The following is a 22,224-nucleotide window of genomic DNA, read 5'->3' as shown; positions in this document are numbered from 1 at the left end:
CTGGGGGGCTGAGATTCCGGAGACTGTGGGGCACCCTCTCTAGCTGACCTCTGCCCCCAGGATTTGCCTGAAGGCCACCCCCGACTCTGCACCTGCCCACTGAGGGCCACCAAGGACCATGACTAAGACAGATCCCGCCCCGATGGCCCCGCCGCTCAGGGCGGAGGGAGAAGAGGAGGAGGAGGAGGATGAGCCTGTCCCCGAGCCCCCCAGCCCCACCCAGGAGCGCCGGCAGAAGCCTGTTGTGCACCCCTCGGCACCTGCCCCCCTCCCCAAGGACTACGGTAACCACCCTCCCCACTCTGCAATATGGCCTGGAGCCTTCGGTGGCCAGGGAGGTTTGGCTGAACTCTGCTGGTGGAGATGGTGGGAGGATTCTGGAGGATTTGAAGGTGTTCTGGAGGAGTCGTGGCCCTTGGATTCCCCCCCCTTCATTAATTCATTCACCCATTTTGGAGAATGGAATTGGGATAATCATAATATTTGATTCATGACACATTCAGTCATTTAGTCATTAAACAAGCATTTTTGGAAAGCCTGCTATGGACCTAGGAACTGGGGGCACAGCATGGAGCAAGATCTAGTCTTTGCCTAAGAGAACTCGCAGGCCTCAATGACAACCCCATAAATAAGTATAAAAATATAAGTACATAATTACAAGACATGATGAGAATTGTGTTTGCTAAGAACCGAATTCTGCAAGAGCTTTTTAAGATATGCTTTCCCTGAGGAAGGAACATTTGAGGGAGACCCGAGGATGAACTGAGGGTTAACAAGGGAAAAGATCAGGGGAAGGGGGTCCCAGGCAAGGTAACCGCAGGAGTAAAGGCTCTGAGGTAGGAAGATGTGGAGCTGAGAGGGTGGCCTCTTGGAGAAGAGGAAAGTGTCTACTCATTCACCAAGCACTGTTTATCCATCACTACTACTCTGTGACAAGCCTTGTGCTAGGAGATGGAGATTTAATGGTGAGCAATCCAGGCATGATCCCTGCTCTCAGGAGAGAAGGCAAGACTAAGCAAGTAACAGGTACATAAATCAGATAAGTTCAGATTGGAGTGGATGCCATGAAAGAAATAAAAGATGGAGATATAATAGAGAATGGCTAGGGGGCAGCACCTTGAGCCAGAGTGGTCAGGGTGGGTCTTTCTGACGAGGTGGCATTTAGGCTGAGACCCAGAGCATGGGGAGGAATCAGCCATAGGAGAGCTGGAGAAAGAGTGTTCCAGGCTGTAAGCAGCAAGTGCAAAAACCCTGAGGCAGGACTGAGCTTGGAGCAGAAGGAAAATCCCGGTGTTGCTGTTAGGGAGTGATCGGAGCTGAGATGAGAGGTTGGCAATGGCTAGATCTGGAAGGGCCTTAAAGGCTACTGTGAGAACTTTGGATATATTCTAAGTGTGATGGCGGGGGAGAGCAGTTTGCGAGGGGGCAGGTCTGATTGATATTTTTAAAAGCTCCCTCTGGCTACTGGGTAGAGAGGGTGGAGCTCAGCCAGAATTAGATATAGGAGGAGGCTTTTAAAAGATGTTGGCTGGGAATCCCCAGCAGCTGTAAGTTTGGAAATGAGGTTCCAAGTTCAGAGAGTAGGCTTCATTAGGATAGGGCAGGAGGGGTGGCATCTGTGGACATGTCACCCACTAGAGGTGGGTCAGAGAGGCCATAAGTTGCCCTCAGTCTGATAGAAAAATAAGAACGTTATCTGGGTGTCTAGGGCCGGGTATCCACCCTGGGAAACTGGAAAATCTCCACTGGAAATGTGGCTGGGACCTGTGGCCTGCTGGGAAGTCAAAGAGTCTAGGGTATCTGCCCCCCGTCCCCAGGATTCCTGCCTGTAGAACAAGGAGGGTTTGGTCACAGAATGTGAAGGAATCTGAAAATGTAGTCTAGGACAGAGAGAGGGCTAAGGTGGACTCCAAGAGGAACTCGTGTATTTATTAAATTTGTACATTAATTCAGCTAGACTGACAGGGCACCTCCTGCATGGATAAGGGAGTGAACAAGGCAGCCTGGAAACGTCCTAGTGAGGGGGACAAGCAAGAAAGGAAGAGAATGAGGAAGAAGAGAAAGAGAGGAAAAGAGGGAGGGAGGAAGGAGTGAACAAGTAATGTTAAGTAGTGATTTTTTTCTTCTTTTTTTTCTTTTGGCCACGCCGCGTGGCCTATGGGGATCTTAGTTCCCTGACCAGGGATCGAACCCGGGCCCCCTGAATAGGAAGCACAGTGTCTTAACCGCTGGACCACCAGGGAAGTCCCTAAGTAGTGATATTTTTAAAGAAATGAAAAAGGGCAAGAGATAAAGAAGGGCAGAGGTGCTGTTTCAGCCAGGGTGGTCTGGGGAGGCCTCTCTGAAGCCTTAGGAAGATCTCAGGGGGGACGGGCCCAGGCAAGAAAAACAGCAAGCACAAAGCCCTGAGAGAGGAATTGGCCTGGCGAGTTGGAAGGACAGAAGGAGGTCAGTGTGGCTGGAGGGGAACGAGTGGCGGGGAGAGGGCAGAGAACAGATGAGGCCAGTTTGTGCAGGGCCTGTGGGCCAGGGTGAGGATTTGGGTCTGTACTCTGAGTGTGATGGGAGCCAGGGCAGGCTTAGCCAAGGAGAGCTGTGCCGTGACTGGGGTTTTAAAAAGAGCACACAGGCTGCTTCCGGGAGACACCTTCTATGCAGTACGTCCCTGGGCTCTGTGTCATCTGGTCATTCATTTGCTCATCCATTCAGCATGCACTGGGCTCCTGCCTTGTGCCAGCCCTGTGCTGGGTGCTGATGTTACTACAGGGCAACACTCTAAAGGGAGGAAATGGAAGTTCCTCTGGGCACCCCCTGGCTGGCCACAGGTTGGATCCTGCCCATGGATCCATTTTATGTGGACCGCACAGTAATTGAAATTTGGGGAGATTTTTCTTAAAAACCGTGACTTCTGGCTTTTTAATTTTCTTTACCCTGGAGATTTGGCTAAACCATGCCCTGACAGGGCAACATGCACTAGAGCAGTAGCAGCCCCCTAGGCATGCAGACTCCTTACCACACTCTTGTTTCATGGGGTGGAGTTTGCTGCTATATGATCTTCCAATTTTTCAAGACACACCAGGCATCCACATTTTTATGTGAGACCTCCTGATTTTGAAACCTCAGCTGGCCACATAGAAAATGCCTGTGGCCCATGTGCCACCAGTTTGAGACTGTATTAGAAGCTTTTAAAGGTCTAGAGCTCCTCTGCCTTAGGATGGAAGGTGGGGGGGGTCAGTCCACAGTTTGCCTGGGGTGATCTTGGACCTCTCACCACCCCAGCCTTCACCTTCTTCGACCCCAACGACCCTGCCTGCCAGGAGATTCTGTTTGACCCGCAGACCACCATCCCTGAGCTGTTCGCCATTGTGCGCCAGTGGGTGCCCCAAGTCCAGCACAAGATTGATGTCATTGGCAATGAGGTGAGAGCGCTGGGGAAGCGAGGGAGGAGAGGAAGGGGTTCCTCACGTGTTTGGGTAACCCTCCCTGGTCCCCTGGTACTCCCAGATTCTGCGTCGAGGCTGCCATGTGAATGATCGTGATGGGCTGACCGACATGACACTGCTCCATTATGCGTGCAAGGCGGGGGCCCACGGAGTCGGTGAGGGTCCAAACCCCCAAACCTAACTGCCACGCCCAACACTCTCAGAACCCCGGCCCTCAGGCCTCCATCCTGGACCCACAGCCTAAGATCCCAAAGTGCAGTCCCTGAAGCCCTGGGCCTTCCCCATGCCCTGGGCCCACACTCTGGAGGAGGGAACCCAAGCTGACCTAGGCTGTCGCGCAGGGGACCCCGCGGCGGCTGTACGCCTCTCGCAGCAGCTGCTGGCACTGGGCGCAGACGTGACCCTGCGCAGCCGCTGGACCAACATGAACGCGCTTCACTACGCGGCCTATTTTGACGTGCCGGATCTCGTGCGCGTGCTACTGAAGGGTGCACGGCCCCGAGGTGAGGAGAAGGGGCCGGGCTGGGAGGGGCAGGACCTAGGCGAGGAAGGAGGGCTGGAAGCAGAAGGAGGGCACCCAGGTGTGGGGAGAGGAGACGAGTGAGAAGGCGGGGAAGGCGACTGATGGGGCCTGGCGTGGGAGGCCAGGGTGGGAGGCGGGAGGTGCGGGAGAAGGAGTTCAGGGGTCCAAAACGTCAGGGCCTGGCGGGAGCTGGTTGGGAGGGGTGTGGCCGAGGAGGGGCGGGGCTCTGCGTCAGAGGCTGTGGGGGGGCCCTGGGGCCTGCGGGTTAAGAGACGGATGAGGTGGACTTCGGACTTCGGAGGCTGGAAGGCAGCGGGGGGGCTGGGGTGCTGAGGGCGCTCACCCGGAACCCTCCTCTCACCCACTCTCCAGTGGTGAACTCCACGTGCAGTGACTTCAACCATGGCTCAGCCCTGCACATCGCTGCCTCCAACCTGTGCCTGGGCGCGGCCAAATGTTTGCTGGAACACGGCGCCAACCCGGCGCTTCGGGTACTGCCACCCTGGCCCAGTCCTGTTACCTTCCTTCTCCTTCCTCCCCAACCGCTTTCTGGCCAGCAGGCCTCTGCAGAGGATGGGAGCAGGGGAGGGGGCGGGGCAGGACCACTTGAGTTTCTTGAAGCTCTCATTCCCCATTGGCCCAGTTGGACCCTTAACCCGGTACCACAGGAGCCCATTTTCAGTGTTTGTCCTTCACATGGCCCCATTCCGGGCTTGGGGTCTTGGCCCTGAGGCATGACCCTGAGGGCATGACCTACAGCACTGAAGTGGGACCTTCATTCCCTATTGGCTCCATACTTGACATCCCCAGCCTGAGGTCTCCGGGGTGGACTTCCCTGGGGACCGTGGGCTGTACCTTAATGCCCCACCCCTTCCTATTTCCAGGTTGGCCCAGGGTATGACCTACTCCCACCTCTGCCTCACCTCGACCCGGGGTCTCTGGGGGCATGGGCTCAGTGGGAGTGCAGCCTATGCCGCTGAGTCTTTGCTCCCTCTCTTCCTGTTGGCCCCCAGAACCGAAAGGGACAGGTGCCAGCGGAGGTGGTCCCAGACCCCATGGACATGTCCCTGGACAAGGCAGAGGCGGCGCTCGTGGCCAAGGAGCTGCGGACGCTACTGGAGGAGGCTGTGCCGCTCTCCTGCACGCTCCCCAAGGTCACGCTACCCAACTATGACAATGTCCCAGGCAATCTCATGCTCAGCGCACTGGGCCTGCGCCTGGGAGACCGCGTGCTACTGGATGGCCAGAAGGTCAGGGACTGGAGCAGGGAAGGGAGGGCAGGACTCAGCCCTCATCCCTCAGAGCTGGGTCTTTGGGCAGAGTGCAGACTCTCCCCTTTGCCTGCCCACCCTCCCAGTCATGCACACAGTATTCATTTCGTCTAACAGTTGTTCTGTGAGTGCCTCCTTTGTGCCCCACCCAAGCTGAGCTCTCAGTCCAAGGGGGAAGACAGATCCATCTCCTGACAGTGACAGCCCAGAGCCGTCATGGCTCACGAGGAGACACATGCAGAGTGATCAGCGCAACTCTGCCCCATTTGGGTCCCCCTGGGCCTTGTGGTTCCCATCCAGGGGCCACTTGTGTTCCCAGAGTGGTCAATACTTTGATCACTTGAAGATGCTGAGGAGTGAGCCAAGAGAAGGAAGGGAGAAGGGGGCCTTAGGGAGGGGGAGCAGGTACAAAGTCCCAGAGGACAGAGAGATCTTCATTCATCCAAGCATTCCGAGTTTGATTCATTTACCTGGTGTCCCTCAGGCTCCATGCTGGACCCGGCCTGTCCTTGAGGATAAAGTCCTGTGTTAGCCCCAGCCCTGCTCTCATAGAACTCCATTTCTATTGAGGAAGAGACAGTCAATAAAGTATACCCATAGTTAAGATAATTTCCAGTAGTAACAAAGGCTTTGAAAACCATTAAATGCTTGGATTTAATAAATTGGCCCTGGCTGAGGGCCAAGGTGGTTTTAGCTAAGCTCTTCTGAGAAGGCTTCTCTGAGGAGGTGATATCTGAGCTGAGATGGGAAGGAGCTTACCTTGCAAAAATTTGGAGATAGAGGAGACCGCAGGTACAAAGTCCCAGAGGAGGGGAGGGGGTAGTGTGACTGGAGGGGAGTTATCTAGGGAGGGTGAAGTGGAGACGTTAGCAGGGGCTGGATCTCACCAGACCTGCAGGCCACTGGAGTGAATTTGAATTTTGTTTCTTTGTACAGTGAGAAGACATGAAAGTCACATTTTGTTTCGTAATCAAGAGTTTTGCATGCATCAGCCCCATCTGGAAAGTTTCTGTACATGACTTAATCTAATCAGTGTGACAATTTTGAAAGCAGGATGGGTTGATTCTCTCCATTTTACAATATAGAAGACTGTAAGAAGCCCAAGAGGTGAAACTCTTTGTCTGAAGACATGGAATAACAATCTCTGCCTGTAGAGAAGCAGCATAGCACAGTGGTTATGAACTCTGGCTCAGGGATTTGCTCAGGCAAATCTCAGCTTTGCCACTTACCAGCTGTGGGGCCAGTGATTTCACCTCTCTGGGCATCAGTTTCTTCATCTGTAAAATGGAGCTGATAGTACCCACTTGAGGGGGGTTGTTTGAGGTTTATTTTATTTTATTTTTTTAAATTAATTTTTATTGGCATATAGTTGATTTACAGTGTTGTGTTTCTGCTGAACAGCAAAGTGAATCAGTTATGTATATACATATATCCACTCTCTTTTTAGATTATTTTCGAGGTTTAAATTAGTTAAAATGTGTAAAGCCCTTAGAATAGGGTTTGGCTCTTTGTGTGCCAGGCACTGTTCTGATCCCCACACCAACTCTCCAAAGTAGGCACTATTATTTAGCCCATTTTATAGATAAGGAACTGAGGCTTAGAGCAGTGAAGAAGCCTCACACAAATGATAATAACCACACTCACTGCAGCTAAGCAACTTCACATATATTAAAAATGTTTCCACCAGATAACCAGCCTCTGAGGTGGATTGTTATCCTCATTTTCCAAATGAAACTAAGGCCCCGTGAGGTCCCTTTACCAAAGTTACAGGATAATAATAGTCATCACTTACTGATCCCTTACTCAGCACCAGGCCCTGTTCTGAGGGCTTTTATGTCTATAGCATTCACGTCCAATAGACCTTTTTGTTAGATTGGAAATGTTCTGTCTCTGTGTAGTCCAGTGAAGTAGCCATTAGCCACATGTGGCTATTAAGCACTTGAAATGTGGCTATTGTGTTTGGAGAAATGATATTTTAATTTAATTTTAGTTAATTTAAATTGTCCTATGTGGCCAGTGGCCGTTTACTGCATCAGACAGCGCAGCTCTGCAACAATCCTGTAAAGTGGGTGAGATTTCTCTTCCCATTTTGCAGATGAGGACATTGAGCCACAGTAAAGTTATACAACCAGTGAATGGTGATGTCCAAGCTGAGATTTAAGCCTGGGGCTCCCTCATCCATCCCACCATGCTGCCTGTGTGCCCGTGATCTTATCATGGCCTCTCAAGGTGCACCCAAGCCATATCCTCCCTTGTTTCCTCAGACGGGCACGCTGCGGTTCTGCGGGACCACGGAGTTCGCCAGCGGCCAGTGGGTGGGCGTGGAACTGGATGAGCCTGAGGGCAAGAATGATGGCAGCGTTGGGGGTGTCCGGTACTTCATCTGCCCTCCCAAGCAGGGTCAGTCCCGCTGGGGCCCAGGAGGATGGTGGTGGGGTCCACTCAGTAGTTCTGCTGCTGCTGCTGAGTGCTGGGGTTGGGAGGTGATGGCGGGGGTGGTCAGAGGACAGCTCCCAGCCCAGGCTCTGTCCTCCCAGGCCTCTTTGCCTCTGTGTCCAAGATCTCCAAGGCAGTGGATGCACCTCCCTCATCTGTCACCTCCACACCTCGGACTCCCCGGATGGACTTCTCCCGTGTCACAGGCAAAGGCCGCAGGGAACACAAAGGTCAGAGGGGGAGCCCTAGGAGTGACGAGAGCCATTCTTGAGGATATTCTGTGGGTAGCCCAGCTTCTGTGACTCAGTTTCTCCTCAGGCTCAAACTCCCATTTTAGAGGATGATCTCTGAGTTCCTGACTTTTGTGCCTCAGTTTCTCCTTTGACTCAGTACTGGTCCCACCCAGTTCTTGCAAGGACCTGTGTGTTCCCTGCCCCCTATGACTTAGTTTCCCCTTAGACCCAAAGGTTTTCTCCCAGTTTTAGGGAAGAATCTATGGGGTTCCTGGCTTTAGTGACTTGATTTATCCTCAGACCTAACTCCCCGCTTCATTTTAAAAGGACAGTTTCTGGGTTTCTGACTTCTGAGACTGAGTTTTTCCCTTGGCCCAAACATCCTCAACTTTGAGAAGGAGTTTTGAGGTTCTTTAGGTTCTTGACTTAGTTGTCCCTCAGGCCCAAAGCCCCCACCCCCAGTTCTCTGGCAGCTGGGATTGTTTCCTTTCAAGCCCACGCCCCAACCCCATTTCAGAGGAAGGCTCGTCTCGTTTGAGCCAGGACAGTTTCTACGTTGTGGCTTTCTGGGTGACATGGGGCCCCCAGGGCTGGCATCTGGAGGCCTCACCCTCACCCCTTGTCCCCTTCCCGCCAGGTAAGAAGAAGCCCCCATCATCCCCGTCTCTGGGCAGCCTGCAGCAGCGTGAAGGAGCTAAGGCTGAGGTTGGAGACCAAGTCCTCGTGGCAGGCCAGAAGCAAGGGATCGTGCGTTTCTATGGGAAGACAGACTTTGCCCCAGGTGAGGATAGCTATCTGGGCTGGGGGCAGGCAGGGCCTTGAGGCATCCTGACACTCTCCTGTTGCAGGTTACTGGTACGGCATAGAGCTAGACCAGCCCACCGGCAAGCATGATGGCTCTGTCTTCGGTGTCCGGTACTTCACCTGTCCCCCACGGCATGGAGTCTTTGCACCAGCATCTCGAATTCAGAGGTGAGTCCAAACTCTGGTCACAACTCAGGGCACCACCCAGAATCCTGATCCCCCGCTTGGATGTCTTCTCCTCTTGGACCAGGAGGACAGTGTGGATATCCACCCCCACACCCTAGCTCTTTCGTCATAGGCCCCCCGGGGCTCCGCTCCTGGTCAGACCCTGGCCTCTTGTGGCTCTGACTCCTCCCACTCCTCGTGTCTCCCCAGGATTGGTGGATCCACTGACCCCCCTGGGGATAATGTTGGAGCCAAAAAAGTACATCAAGTGACAAGTGAGTTGGGGGCTGGCTGTGGGAGGAGTGTGGATTTGGGGATAGGAGGAAAGGTCTTAGGTCCTCAGGTATATGCTGGTGAGAGAATCTCCAGTATTTAATTGGGGACACAGGGTCCAGGAAAGTGATGAGACAGGATCCAAAAAGGATGGGCGCTACAGGGATGGGGATGTTAACGACAAGGCTCTGAGCAGGCACCGGGGACACGGGTAGGTCTTGGAGGACACAGGGAATATTATTGACAAGACGTCTAGATGGCTATTGGGAATGTAGGATATTGGAGACGTGGATAAATATTAATGAAAAAGTGTCTGGGTAGATATTGAGGACAGAGGTGGGTCTCTCATCCCCTCACCTGAGACCTTGCCCTTCCCTTCAGTGACGCAGCCCAAACGCACCTTCACAACAGTCCGGACCCCAAAGGACATCGCGTCAGAGAACTCCATCTCCAGGTACGTAGCAACCCGTGGCCCCCCTCTCCTGTGGGATATTCAGGGAGAGGCATCCACCAGGCCACTGGACACAGGGAGTCTGGAGTTCTGGGTTGGGGCTGGAAATAGAGGTTAGGAAAACATACGACTAGTTAGCTTACCCAGAAGCAGTCTTTAGGGATTGAGGCCCCATAGTGAATTCTGGTGACTTCAACTTTTATATATATATTTATTTGGCTGCGCCGGGTCTTAGCTGTGGCATACGGGATCTTCGCTGCTGCATGCGGGATCTAGTTCCCTGACCAGGGATCGAACCTGGGCCCCCTGTGTTGTGAGCACGGAGTCTTAACCACTGGACCGCCAGGGAAATCCCTGGTGACTTCCACTTTTAAGGGGCAGGTGAAAGAGGCAGAACACCTTGCGCTCCACGGGAGCCTGAGAGGGCACAGCTGGAGAGACAGAGGCAGAATCCAGAAAGGCCAAATCCCAGACACTTGGGGAAGAGCTGGGCGGTGATGGATCCAGATGCTCCCGCATCCTGCACCAGCGTGTGACACAGTTCTCTTCCCCAGGTTGCTCTTCTGTTGCTGGTTTCCCTGGATGCTGAGGGCAGAGATGCAGTCTTAGAGGCTCTGGACATCTGAGAGAGACACAGAGCCTCCTCTAGCATCTCCTGACACAAGGAGCCCCCGAGTCACCCTGAGATAGAGATTCCCAGTAACACATCCAGAATAGAGACCCCCGTTAGCCAGCCCTCGATCACTGAGGCCCCATTATTAACAGATTCCCTCATGATAACCCCCCAAATACAGACCCTATGTTACCCAGAAAGAGATTCCCTAAGTGTAGTACCTTCAGGCTAGTCCCAACCCCTCAGAGGAGACCCGCCCAATAACAGATTTCCACATCACCTCAAATGACGGTGACTTTCTCTACATAATGCTCCACAGCAGAACATTCCTGAGTCACTAGTCACTGGATCAGAGCCCTTCCCTGTTAACAAAGACCCATCAAGTCCCCTTGAGAGAAACACCTCCAGAGCAAGAGTAACAAACCCACATTTAATATCAGTCCCCTCAAGATGTTGTGACCCCCGTGGTCACCCCAAACCCCCTACACTGCAATCAGAGACTCCCTCCATTAACGAACCCCCCTGCTCTTACCCCTCAAGAAGAGACCCACATTAACCAGCCCACTGTCACCTCCAACTTACAGATACCAAAACAGTACTGGAAGTGCTAATTACAGGACCCCCAAGTCTTCCTATCCTCTGCACCCTCAAGAAACCCCCAGTGCCTTGTACGAAGCCCACCCCATGCGGCCCACAGCACCTGTGCTGGCCAGGCTCCCAGAAAATTCTCTATTTTTAAAGTAATTATTTCCCCCTTTGGGGGGACCCCAAAATTTGGAGGTCCCATTCTGGGACTCTGAGGATCCCAAACCCCAGAGTATGTCCTAATCTCCCCCGTGCCCCCAAGTCCTAGAGCCCCTAGGAGACCCCAAAGCCCAAACTCCCAGGATCCCCAAATCATGGAATCCCCAAATCCCCAGGGAATCCCAAATTTAAAAAATCCAATCCCAAGCCCCCAGGAAACCTCAATCATGGAGGTTCTTGTGCCTGGGATGGAGGAGATATGCATCCTGGGCCCCCAGGGCACCTCAAGCCCTATTCTTAGGCACCAGAAACCCCAAACAGGAATTCTCATCCCTGGAAACCAGAGGACTTCAATGCCCTGTGTCCATGGATCTCAAGACACCCAAATTCCAAGAGCCCCAGCCCCAAGGGAACCCCAAATCCTCAAGCCTCCATCTCATACATGAGGGGCATCAAGGCCTTGAGGGGATCCCAAATCCTGGACTCCCCATTTCAATCTACATTCTGGTCACAGGTCCAAAACACCAAATCGAAGTTACTGGCCCTGAAGGGCCTCAGAGCACCCTGGCCAGACTAACAGCCCAATGGAGACCCTGAAAGCCCAGGGGTCCAGGGCAGACCTGGGGCCCTGAAAACCAAGGACAGCTCACGACTGCCCCTTCACTGCATGTCCCCAAACTCAGCATGACCCCTACCCCCTTCAATAAAGACGTTTCTACGGCTCTCTGTGTCGGTCGGTGTTTAGGGAGTTACGGCCCTGCCTCTGCACCCTTGCTGGGTACAGCTATCTCGCATCCCTGCGGCTTTATATAGGATGGCCTAACCTGCGGGGAGTCCTTCCAACCATCGCGTTTTTCCTGTGACCGCCACGGCTGCCCCTCCTTTCTGGGCTCTCCGCAGCGTGGACAGGTTCGCTTCTGGAGCTCTGATTGGTCGATGCCAGACGAAGACCCGTCTCTGAAGGGGCCCCAGTGGCTCAGAGGCTGGGAGGCACAGCCTGTCACCGAAGGAGGGTGAGGGGGCGGGATAATAGTGTGTGAGAGCGCCGATTGGGTGGAAGGAGGAGCCTTAGAGCCTCTGAGAATTCCCATTGGTCTGAGAATTCCTGCGTCGGCCATGTGGGTCGGAAGTGGCTGGGAAGGAAATGGGGGTGCTGAATTTGGATTTTGGAGGGGTCACTGGTGGACGGTCAGTTTGGGGCGCCGAGGGCGGAGATGGGGGTCCAAGAGGGCTGAGAGTGGGGATCCGGGGAAGCTCAGATGGGAGTCCGAGGAAGCTAAGGGTGTGGGGTTCTAGAAGACAGAGTCGGGGGAACCAAGGGGTTCAGGGAGGGCAAGTGTGAGAGGGGTCAGGCTCAGGGTCAAAGGCCCAAGGGTGCTGCAGGGAGAGGGCGCTCGGGAAGAGAAGTCTGAGGGGAGTCTAGAGTGGGGAGGATACAAGGAGACTGAAAATGGATGTGTCTGAGGAAGCTTAGATTGGGGGCACAAGCGTGCTCAGAATGGGGCGTCTGAAAAGGCTTGAGGCGGGAGGAGGGTCTATGAGGACCTCGAATATTGTTAGAGAGCCGGGCTCGGGATTGCAGGTCTGAAGTTTTTAGGATGAGGTCTCAAATCAAGGTGTTTAAAGGGGGTCTGGGGTGCAGCCCTGGGGGATATGTGTGGAGCTCTTAAGAAAGGCTCCCAGTGGAGTCTGAGGTTGTTCTCTGTAGAGGCTTGAGAGGGCAGACATGTGTAGTTTGATGGGTATTTGGTGGATGGAGTTTGGGGGGAGTACTGTGGGTGCTCATTGTGTCTGGGCAGGGAGCCTGGGGGTGCATTGTGTGGCTTTTGAGATGCTGAGGACATCTAGGTTTTAGAAACCAAGTGAGTTTCACTAGAGGGCTGAGGTGAGGCCCTGGCCCATGATAAGAGCAGAAAGCTGGATCACAGTCTGAGGGTGGGAGGCTTGGTGACTTCAGCATGTTCTCCCCTCCCCACAGGAATGACCGGGTATACGGACTTGATGTCCATGGAGGATCAGGACGCCAGGGTTCCAGCTCTGGAACCATTCAGGGTGGAGCAGGTTGTCAGGACTGGGGGTGCAGAGGGTGAAGGTGGGAACTAGAGGGCGGGAGATAGAGTGGGGATAGGCAGGCGGACTCCTGGGTTTGTGGGCTGGGACTGCCCCCTCCCTCTCCATTCATCCTTACCCTCAGGGTCTAGCCCTACCCTCACCCCCACCTCCCCATCCCCCAAATAGCCATTGGTCCCTCGACTTAAGGCCCTGGCCTGTCTGAGGACATCCTGAGCTACGCTCCAGAGGAGGGGCTGCTCATGGATGGTAGCACCCCTGTGTGGGTCCAAAGGTCACACCTTCAGGGGGATCTCTCTATCCTAGGCACCACCTGTAATCTACTATGTCCCTGACTTCATCTCCAAGGAAGAGGAGGAGTATTTGCTTCGACAGGTGACCTGTTTTTCCCCTCTTCCCAGAACCCTCTTCAACCCCCAGTTCTCATGGGAGAGCCCAAAAGGTCACAGTGAAGATCCTGGCAGGAGGGAGAGTGCCACCTGGCACCCATCCCTCACCACCTTCCCTGTTCCTTTCTCAGCACCTGCTGGGGCCTGTCAGAAAGGGCTTTTCCCAGGAAGCTTAGGGGAAACCAAACTGATTCTTTTTTTTTTTTTTCTTTTTTTTGGCCGCGCCACGTGGCTTGTGGGATTGCATTCCCCTAGGGATTGAACCTGGGCCATGGCAATGAAAGTGCCGAACCGTAACCACTAGACCACCAGGGAACTCCCCAAACTGATTCTTAGAAAGGTGGTGGTTATTATGGAGCTCAGACTCCCTGTGCTAAGACAGCCCTATCCGGCTACCTTAGAGAGAAGGAGGTTATAACATAGGCTGAGATAGCCCAGTTCACTCCCTTGAGATTTGGGGAATGAAGAATTTACAGTGTTCAGATTTCTGTGCTGAGATAACCCAGGCCTCAGAATGTTAAATGCTTCCCTGTGCTGATAGCTCAGCATAGACCCAGAGTCTTGGGAACAAGGTTACCAAACACAGACCACCCGTGTTAGATAGCCCAGTCTGTACTCTATTCTTAAGGTCTGGGGAAAGGAGAATTTTACAAAGCTTTGTGCACTGGGATAGCCCTTTGCAGCCCCAGAGCCTTGGTTATAGAGCACAGATCTTCCCTGTGCTATCCCAACTAGTCCTGTCTAGTTTGAGTCCCAGGAATGAGTTAGCTCCAAAACTCAGACTCTCATACTGAGACAGCCGCTTCCAGGCCCATAACAATGAAGGAAATAAGGACATTTCTTAGACTTTTTGAGATAACCCTTTCTAGACCCTTGGGGTCTTGGCAGTGGAGAATTTTCAACGTACTCTCTTGGCTATACTGAATAGCCCGGTTTAGCACGTTTTCTCCTCCAGGCAAGAGGAAGAAGGAGGTTCCAGGACTCAGACTGTGCTGAGATAGCCCAGCAATCAGGAAATTACAGAGTGCAGACTGTTTGCTGGGCTGAAAGAGCCCAACCCAGCCCAGAGCTCTGAGTAGGTTCAGACCCTGATGGTGTAGCCCTGGTTCCCACCCTCAATCCCTAGACACAGAGGGGCTTTGAGGCCAGCGGCCTCCACCGGGGGAAAAGGGCAAGAACAAAATCCTGGGAACACTGTCTCAGAGAATGATCCCACAGACACTGAGATGACCCATTTCCACCCTAGGTGAAAACCCCTATGTTGGCCTGGGTGGGAGAATCAGAGAGGGCGGTCCTGGAAAAGGACTGACCCCCTTCCCACCTCCCAGGTCTTCAATGCCCCAAAACCAAAGTGGACCCAGCTCTCCGGGAGGAAGTTACAGAACTGGGGTAAGTGTCTCCGGCTGTGGGCATGGGTGATTTAGGGCTGGGGACTGGGGTAGGCAGCTCAGGTTGGATAGTCTCAGGACATTGAGGTGTCAGGGTGCCGGGGGGAGGTCCTTGAGGGTTCAAGGGGTCCCAAGGGCCAGGAGGATTCTCAGGGGTCAGTGGAGGTCCTGAGGGCTTAAGGATTTCCTGATGAGTTGGAGGGTATCTCTAGGGGTTTGGAGAAGTCAGGAAACCTTTGAAGGGTAGAGCGGTGATCTCCAAAGAGTTAGGGGTCCCCGAGGAGGTCAGAGTGCTACCAACCACTGGGATATCCCTAATGGGGGCTCCACATGCCAGAGCTCCTTGTTGGGTGCCCTCAGCACCCCATTTCCCTCCCCAAGGTGGGCTCCCCCATCCCCGGGGGATGGTTCCTGAACGGCTGCCACCGTGGCTCCAGCGTTACGTGGACAAAGTGTCTGACCTCAGCCTTTTCGGGGGTCTCCCAGCCAACCACGTCCTTGTGAACCAGTATCTGCCTGGAGAGGGCATCATGGTAACCACACTCTCACCCCGACCCGCAGACCTCGGATCCACCATGGGGCAGGGCATCATGTCGACCCACATCCACTCTCATTAAGCAGCCACATACCCCAACCAAACACTCACCTCCCTGTCCCCAGCTGGGGAGCCCCGCTTTCACCTGAGGGGTGGGGGGCGGTGTGTGGACTCCTGCCCTGTCCAGCCCTGGTACCCACTCCCCAGCCCCACGAGGATGGGCCACTGTACTACCCGACTGTCAGCACCATCAGCTTGGGCTCCCACACCATGCTGGACCTCTACGAGCCTCGGCAGCCAGAGGATGATGACGCTACAGAGCAGGTGGGCCCTGAGACATTGCCCCAGCCGCTTGTGGGCACTCTGACACCCCATATCCTCTAAGAGGCCCCAATCCCACCTGCCTGCGGGGTACCCCTGATACCCTTCCAGACATCTTCCTCTGTCCCCTCATGGAGGGCACCCACATCCGCCCAGATGCCCAACCCATCTGCCTGCAGGGTGCCCTAGAAATCACGATATCCACGGATACCCCAGTACCCCCATCTGCTGAGTGAATATCCTGACATCCTACAGATCCCCTGGCTCCACACATTCAGGGCGCTCCAATACCGCATGCAGGGCTCCCCAGTTCTCCAACAGACACTGATATCCTCAGAAACCCCAACACCAACCACTCAGGGTTGTCTCTGACATCCTGCCAGACACCCTGGCTTTCAGTGGCCACTGCACAGGCACCCCAACACTGACTTCCAACCTCCTACTCCAATAATGTGATCTGTCATGCAGGACACCCCCAGATTCTCCTTGGCACCTCAACACATGACTCGCTGCTCAAGGGCCCCCAGATATCCTGCCTCCCCTCTGTGTTGCTCATGACAACACCTTCCCTTCCCTGACACTGGGGTGTACACAGAAACTCCCCTGGACACCCTGGCACCAGCTGCTCCTTATGGCTGCCCTTTTTAATCCTACATGCTCCTGGATGCACTGACACCCCCTCCCACTCTGCTGGTGTCCTCAAAACATCCTGATATCCGCACATCCTCCCAGACCACACCTGCTCATCTCTTCCTCCCTTCCTGGCTTCAGCCAAGTCCTCAGCCCAGTTCCACTCAGTTTCCTGGGACCACGGATCCCTCGGTCCCAGCCCCAGCTCCTTGCAGAACCCAGCTGCCGTTCCCTTAGGCCCTTAGACACCCCCATCTGCAGCCTAGTCCCTGCCAAAGGGCTGCTGACACCCCACCACCACCCCGTCTCCACTTCCCTGGAACCCTGGCCCTGGCCCTGGCCCCCGCGGGATTTTCACTCCAAAGCCTCGATCCCTAGGAGCACACTTGCCCCTCAGCCTTTGCCCCTGGGACTCACTGACCCTCGCCTCCTGAACACACAAACCCGCTGACCTCTCGCCCACCCCACTCCTAACTTCTGGGGACCCGCTAACCTTCAACCCGCCCCGCAGCCCCGGCCCCCGCCCCGGCCGGCCACCTCGCTGTTACTTGAACCGCGCAGCCTGCTGGTGCTCCGTGGCACCGCCTACACGCGCCTCCTCCACGGCATCGCAGCCGCCAGCGTAGACGCGCTCGACACCGCCTCCCTGCCGCGCAACGCAGCCGCCTGCCCCTCGGCGCAGGCTGGAGCCCGCCTGGTCCGCGGCACCCGCGTCTCGCTGACCATCCGCCGCGTACCCCGCGTGCTGCGCGCTGGCCTCCTGCTCAGCAAGTGACGCCAGGACCCAGGACCCGCTCGGATTCCCGAGCTCTCGCCTGCTGGCGCCCTGTGGGCAGAGGCGGTTCCTCCCGGGTTCTTTTCCCAGTACCTGTGAGGGAACCACAGGAAAAGGCCCCATTCCAAATAAACCACCAACAAAACAATCTTACTCTGGTTTTGGACATTTGGGGGTGGGGGGCCAGCTGTTTGGGTTCCTGAGGGGCGCTGCGTCCGGGACCTTAGATGGATGGTGTGGGCTCCCGAGGTCAGATGTTCGGGTCACAGAGTGGAGAAGAACCCAGGGCTCTTGAGGGGCAGGGTTATATCTGGAAACCCCCTAGGTGGGCGGGGTGAGCTTGGGAGGTTCAGCTACTGGTCCGCTAGGGAGGAAGGAGTTAAGTGGTGCTACTATCACCTGAGCTGGGCATCAAATTACCTGGGTCCAGGTTCCTCCTGGAAAGAGGTGGAGCTGAGCCTGCCCCTGGGCTTCTGGCTGCCTCAGGCCTGGGTGAGTCCTACTGAGGAAGTCTGGGAGGATAGGAAAAGGGCTCCTACTGGGGATCCTCACTGACTCTCTGTCCTCAGGCTCCCCAATATGGCCCTGCCCCCACGCCTGGGCCCTACACCCCCCTCAGAGCCCTTCAGCCACCCGCCTGGAGCCCCTAGGGAACTGAACGCAGCTGGATGCACCATCTGCTCTGCTTCTGGAGAGGAGAGAATCAGGTACGGGCTGGGGCTTTTGAAACTGTGGTCCCAAAAGGGTGGGGGCAGTAGCAGGGGCCTTTTGAGGGTAGGAGGTATTGTAGCTAAGATCACCTGGGGGCATGAGAGAGGTAACTGGGGACAGGGGTAGGGTAGGGTGGATAATGGGCATCTAGGCTCACCCAGGGGCCTGTCAATGCCCCTCCCCCATCCCAGGTCAGAACAGGCCCAGAAGCTGGGGCAGGACTCCTTGGACCCTCCCGAGCCCTTCCAGGGTGGGCTGAGGTGCACTGAGCCTGCTGCTGGCCTCCCCAGATTGCCAACGCCCCCTTCTCATGAGGACTCGGCTGGGGCCAAACACCGTGAGGTGAGCTGAGCTGAACTAGGCCCCTGTGCCAGCCCCTACCTCCTGTCTGTCTCCCAGGATCTGGCTTCCACACCGGGGATGAGGTGATGATTCTGGAAAAGTGCTGGGCATCTGTGTGGGGAGGGATGCTCTAGACAATGATTCTTTAACTATCACTATTCAGTATTTTACCAACTGAGAGAGAATTCTTTTATCATTGGCCCTGGTGTAGCCCCATTCCTGGGGCTATCCAACTCCATCACCCTCTCCCTCTCCAGAGCCCCAGGCCCTATATGTACAAGTTTCTAGGAGCCTTGAAAACCTGGAGAATTTGAACTAGGGGTTCTCAGGCCTGGCTCCACTGGGAAGTTTCTCTAGGTGGGAGCAACCCTGGTGCAGACCCAGAGATGGACTCTGCTGCAGAGAAGCATCCAGAAGGCAGGAGCCTGGGTGCAGTGGGTGCGGGCCAGGTCTTGGTTGGCTCACTGGCTCTGACTCAGCCCCCTGTGTTCCCCAGCGCCCCATCTCTGGCCGGGAAGTATTGGAGGCTGAGCAGGACAGCCTGCATCTTTGCCTTTTGGGGCTGGGCCTCCGGCTGCAGGACCTGGAGCAAGGCCTGGGGCCCTGGGCATCAGCCCAGAGCAGGATGGTCCAGCTGCAGGTGGGCAGTGGGAAGCCAAGATGTGGGAGGGTGGGCAGGGCCTCAGGAGTGGGTGCCAGCTTCCCAGGGTGGGAAATGGGTTTCTTCCATGTTCCAGGTGTCTGGACGGCAGAGGGGGTGGGGATAGTGACTCCAGGTCTCAGGTCTCTGGTGCCCCTGCTGTGTGTGTATGGAGGCGGGGGGTGGGGCTGGGCTGGTGTGGTGTTGGTGATGTCCAACCATGTGTACCCAGGCCCTACAGGCAGACCTGCGTGGGGCAGCTGAGCGTTTAGATGCACTGCTGGTGTTCGGTGAGGGGCTGGCACAGCGGAGTGAGCCTCAGGCCCGGGCATCCCTGGAGCAGGTCCTGAGGGCCTTCAGAACCCACCGAGACAGCATCTTCCGGCAGCTGTGGCGGCTGCAGGCCCAGCTGGTCAGCTACAGCCTGGTATGGCCCACCCTGGAGGTCCCTGGCGCAGGCGCCGATCCCAACCCTCATGACCTCTGTCCTCTGACCAGGTGTTTGAGGAGGCCAGCACACTGGAGCAGGACTTGGAGGTCGAGGGGGACTCAGACGGGCCAGGACCTGGTGGGGTCTGGGGGCCCTGGGCACCCAGTAGCCTCCCCACTCCCGCAGAGTTGGAGTGGGACCCGGCGGGGGACGTTGGGGGCCACGGGCCTTTGGGGCAAAGGACAGCCTGGACACCAGGGACTCCCTGTGAGCTGTGTGGCCGCAGGGGCCCCCAGGGCAGGGGACAGAGCCTCGAGGTGAGAGCAGGTGGGGTCACCTCCCCGCAGGCACCCAACGGACCCTCTGTGTGTCTCCTAGCTGGGCCCTTTTTCCCTTTCGAGGAGGTCTTCATGGCTCTCTCTCTCCCAGTGTCTCTGTTGCTTTTGGTGTCTCGGTGGTCTCCTCCCTCCGTCCCTCTCTTGGCCTCCAGGTGTCTCTGCTGTACCTATAGTCCTCATCTCCTCTCACTCTCCCCGTCACTTACCCCACCACAGCCACACTAGCCTCCTGGCTCTTCAAATATTCCAAATACACTCCCATCTCAAAGCCCCCAGAGGCACATCGAGCTCACCTCCTCACTTCATTCCATCCAGTCTCTCCTCAGATATTACCTCTTCAGAGAGGCCTGCCCTGGCCTCCAAACATGATCACTCCTTATCCTCTTATTTTATTTCCTAACAGCACTTACCACATCTTGACATTATACATTTATTAACTTATGGTCTCTCTCTCTCCTGCTAGAATATAAACTCAGTGGACGCCAGGACTTTGCCTGTTTCCATGCTCACAGTGTCCCCAGCTCCTAGAATAGTACCTGGCGTGTAACAGATGCTCATTAAATATTTGTTGAATGAATGAATGAATAATGTCTCTCTTCTCCTGGTGTCTTTGGCTCTGCCCCTCTCTTCATCTCTCCCTGAGATCTCTCTCTTCCCCCAGATCTAATCTCTGTGACACTCCCCCCATCTTGGCCCTTCCCCAACTTTGTGTCTCTTGGTCACTGATTCTCCAAGGACCCCACTCCTCTCTCTCCCCACAGGACATGCTCATGTCAGGCCTCAGCCACCGGAAACACTTAACAGGTCACCGAAGACGGTCCCTGCTCCGGAAGTCTCAGGTGAGTTGGTCCTCGGCCAGGTGTATCACTCAGGAATGTTGATGGCAAGTGACAGCAACCCAACCCAAACTGAATTACACCCAAAAAAGAGGATGCTATTTTTTTCATGTAACTGAAAAGTCCAGGTGGTGTTGAATTCAAGACCTCAAATACTGTCAGGGCTCAGTCCCTCCCTGTCTTGGGCTCTACTTCTCCAAGGTGGATTCCTTCTCAGCAAAATGGCTGCCCCAGCAGCTACACACTCACTGCCCACTGGCTTACCCATCCCAGGAGGAGAGAGTGCCACTGACCTATGGCAGCCAAGTCCTAGGGCTGACTTCTGCTTCCCCAGCTTGGGTCATGGCCTACACCCTGAACCAATCACAGTAGCCAAGCTGATGGAGGGCTCTGGTTGGCCAGATCTGGGTCACATGCCTAACCATGGAGGTGGAGTTTTGAGTTCAGGAAAGTAGGGAGGTATGATACCCATCTCCCCAAATTGAACCACTGTTACCAGGAAAAGGGAGACTGTATGGAGGGCAGGCACTGACAGACATCCACTATACTTGGAGATATTCCAAGTCCATGTGGGGTCTTGGGGATGGAGGGGGTGCTAGGAAAGGAGGAGAAATAAGCCCAGCTCTGTAGGTCTATGGTAGTAAGGTAAAGACCACATTAAATATCACTTCCACCCATTCTACTGCTGGCTGCTCTCTACCTTTAGGACAAGATGAGGCAAGCATCTCCCAATGTCCAGGATGTGACGCTGGAGGTAGACCCTGGGTGAGATGCCTGGGAGATGGGTCTGGGGGTGTGGGGGTAGGGCTTATGGTGGCAGCCCACCCATACATTGAACACTGCATTTCCCTTTGCAGATCCCCCACTCCTGCATCCAGGCGGCCCCTGACCTTCCTCCTCCTCCTCCTTTTCCTTCTGCTGGTGGGTGCCACATTGCTCCTGCCCATGTCAGGGGGCTCCTGCTGCTCTCCTGCCCGACTGGCCAGGACACCTTACCTGGTGCTCAGCTATGTCAATGGTCCTCCCCCGATCTGAGTACACAGTCCAGACATATGTAATAAATGGTCACTGTCAAAGGATGTGTCTTAGTCTGTTTGGGCTGCTATAACAAAATAACATAGACTGGTGGCTTATAAACAATAGAAATTGATCTTTCACAGTTCTGGAGGTTGTAAAGTCCAAGATCAAAGTGCCTATAGATTCAGTGTCTGATGAGGACCCACTTCCCGGTTCATAGACGGCTGTCTTCTCACTGTATCCACACATAGAAGAAGGGGCAGAGAATCCTCTGGGGGTCTCTTTCATAAGGGCAGTAATCCCTTTCATGAGGGCTCCATCCTCATGACCTAACCACCTCCCAAAGGCCTCACCTCCTAATACTATCACTTTGGGGGCTAGGATTTCAACATATGAATTTTGAGGGGACACAAACTTTCAGTCTATAGCAGGATGTGTGGGGATATTGGGTGCTTCAGTACTGAGAACCTTGGGTATGGCCCTGGTACATCTGGACAGCCCCCTCCACAGATCCCTTTGCCTTGAGCACAGAACATGGAACTGAATCAGCCCATCTTGGGTTGGGTTCCCCCAGACCCTGAGACAAAGATTCAAGCACAGGTAATTTTTTAGGGAGTTGATCCTAGGCAAATGGATAGGGGAATGGGAAGTGAGCCATGGAAAGGAGTTAATGAGCTGGTTGCTGCTCTGGGCACCTAGAGTGCCATCCCCCTAGGGACCTCTGGGAGACTGTGGGACACACTCAAAGTTGTTCCACCCAAGAGGTGGAGAAGTTGTGGCATATATGTACCAGCTCCCATCTCTCATTGGTTAAGGATTATTCCTGGAGATACTAACTCCCCAGCA

General features: G+C 54.9%; 3 protein-coding genes across 6 annotated transcripts; all 3 read left to right on the top strand.

Annotated features, from left to right (window-relative positions):
* Positions 1-103: 103 nt before the first annotated feature.
* Positions 104-10,208, top strand: CLIP3 (CAP-Gly domain containing linker protein 3; the record flags this gene model as incomplete). Its single annotated transcript, XM_079722993.1, has 13 exons — positions 104-284; positions 3,280-3,419; positions 3,505-3,598; positions 3,785-3,946; positions 4,339-4,457; positions 4,980-5,216; positions 7,502-7,637; positions 7,775-7,903; positions 8,544-8,687; positions 8,755-8,878; positions 9,086-9,150; positions 9,530-9,602; positions 10,154-10,208. Exons 1-13 carry the CDS (start codon positions 119-121, stop codon positions 10,206-10,208), a joined length of 1,644 nt encoding a protein of 547 aa, XP_079579119.1. The 5' UTR covers positions 104-118.
* A 1,881-nt stretch (positions 10,209-12,089) lies between these two features.
* On the top strand, positions 12,090-17,192 carry ALKBH6 (alkB homolog 6). Of its 4 annotated transcripts, none has more exons than XM_079724418.1 (7): positions 12,090-12,144; positions 12,935-13,017; positions 13,333-13,401; positions 14,744-14,804; positions 15,185-15,336; positions 15,546-15,662; positions 16,801-17,192. In XM_079724418.1, exons 2-7 carry the CDS (start codon positions 12,937-12,939, stop codon positions 17,062-17,064), a joined length of 744 nt encoding a protein of 247 aa, XP_079580544.1. In that variant the 5' UTR covers positions 12,090-12,144; positions 12,935-12,936; the 3' UTR covers positions 17,065-17,192. The 4 variants fall into 4 exon arrangements, with proteins under 4 accessions (XP_079580544.1, XP_079580543.1, XP_079580546.1 ...); XM_079724417.1 differs by having other exon boundaries at positions 15,164-15,336; XM_079724420.1 differs by having other exon boundaries at positions 15,584-15,662; positions 16,851-16,987.
* Positions 17,193-17,594: 402 nt separating this feature from the next.
* On the top strand, positions 17,595-21,428 carry SYNE4 (spectrin repeat containing nuclear envelope family member 4). Its single transcript, XM_079723911.1, has 8 exons — positions 17,595-17,771; positions 17,967-18,117; positions 18,614-18,757; positions 18,990-19,184; positions 19,256-19,504; positions 20,287-20,364; positions 21,068-21,126; positions 21,219-21,428. Exons 1-8 carry the CDS (start codon positions 17,644-17,646, stop codon positions 21,394-21,396), a joined length of 1,182 nt encoding a protein of 393 aa, XP_079580037.1. The 5' UTR covers positions 17,595-17,643; the 3' UTR covers positions 21,397-21,428.
* The last annotated feature ends 796 nt before the right edge of the window (positions 21,429-22,224 follow it).

The sequence above is a fragment of the Hyperoodon ampullatus genome, assembly GCF_949752795.1.
Source record: "Hyperoodon ampullatus genome assembly, chromosome: 18".
Lineage (NCBI taxonomy): Eukaryota > Metazoa > Chordata > Mammalia > Artiodactyla > Ziphiidae > Hyperoodon > Hyperoodon ampullatus.
This window is presented reverse-complemented; position numbering and strand designations above follow the sequence as displayed.

Coding starts and splice junctions, on each gene's coding strand:
- ALKBH6 (XM_079724417.1), top strand. CDS start 12,937: ATGACCGGGTATACGGACTTGATGTCCATGGAGGATCAGGACGCCAGG. Junction 13,402..14,743: donor AGGAGTATTTGCTTCGACAG/GTGACCTGTTTT, acceptor CCCACCTCCCAG/GTCTTCAATGCCCCAAAACC. Junction 14,805..15,163: donor GAGGAAGTTACAGAACTGGG/GTAAGTGTCTCC, acceptor GGGTGCCCTCAG/CACCCCATTTCCCTCCCCAA.
- SYNE4 (XM_079723911.1), top strand. CDS start 17,644: ATGGCCCTGCCCCCACGCCTGGGCCCTACACCCCCCTCAGAGCCCTTC. Junction 18,758..18,989: donor GCAGGATGGTCCAGCTGCAG/GTGGGCAGTGGG, acceptor ATGTGTACCCAG/GCCCTACAGGCAGACCTGCG. Junction 20,365..21,067: donor CCCTGCTCCGGAAGTCTCAG/GTGAGTTGGTCC, acceptor CTCTACCTTTAG/GACAAGATGAGGCAAGCATC.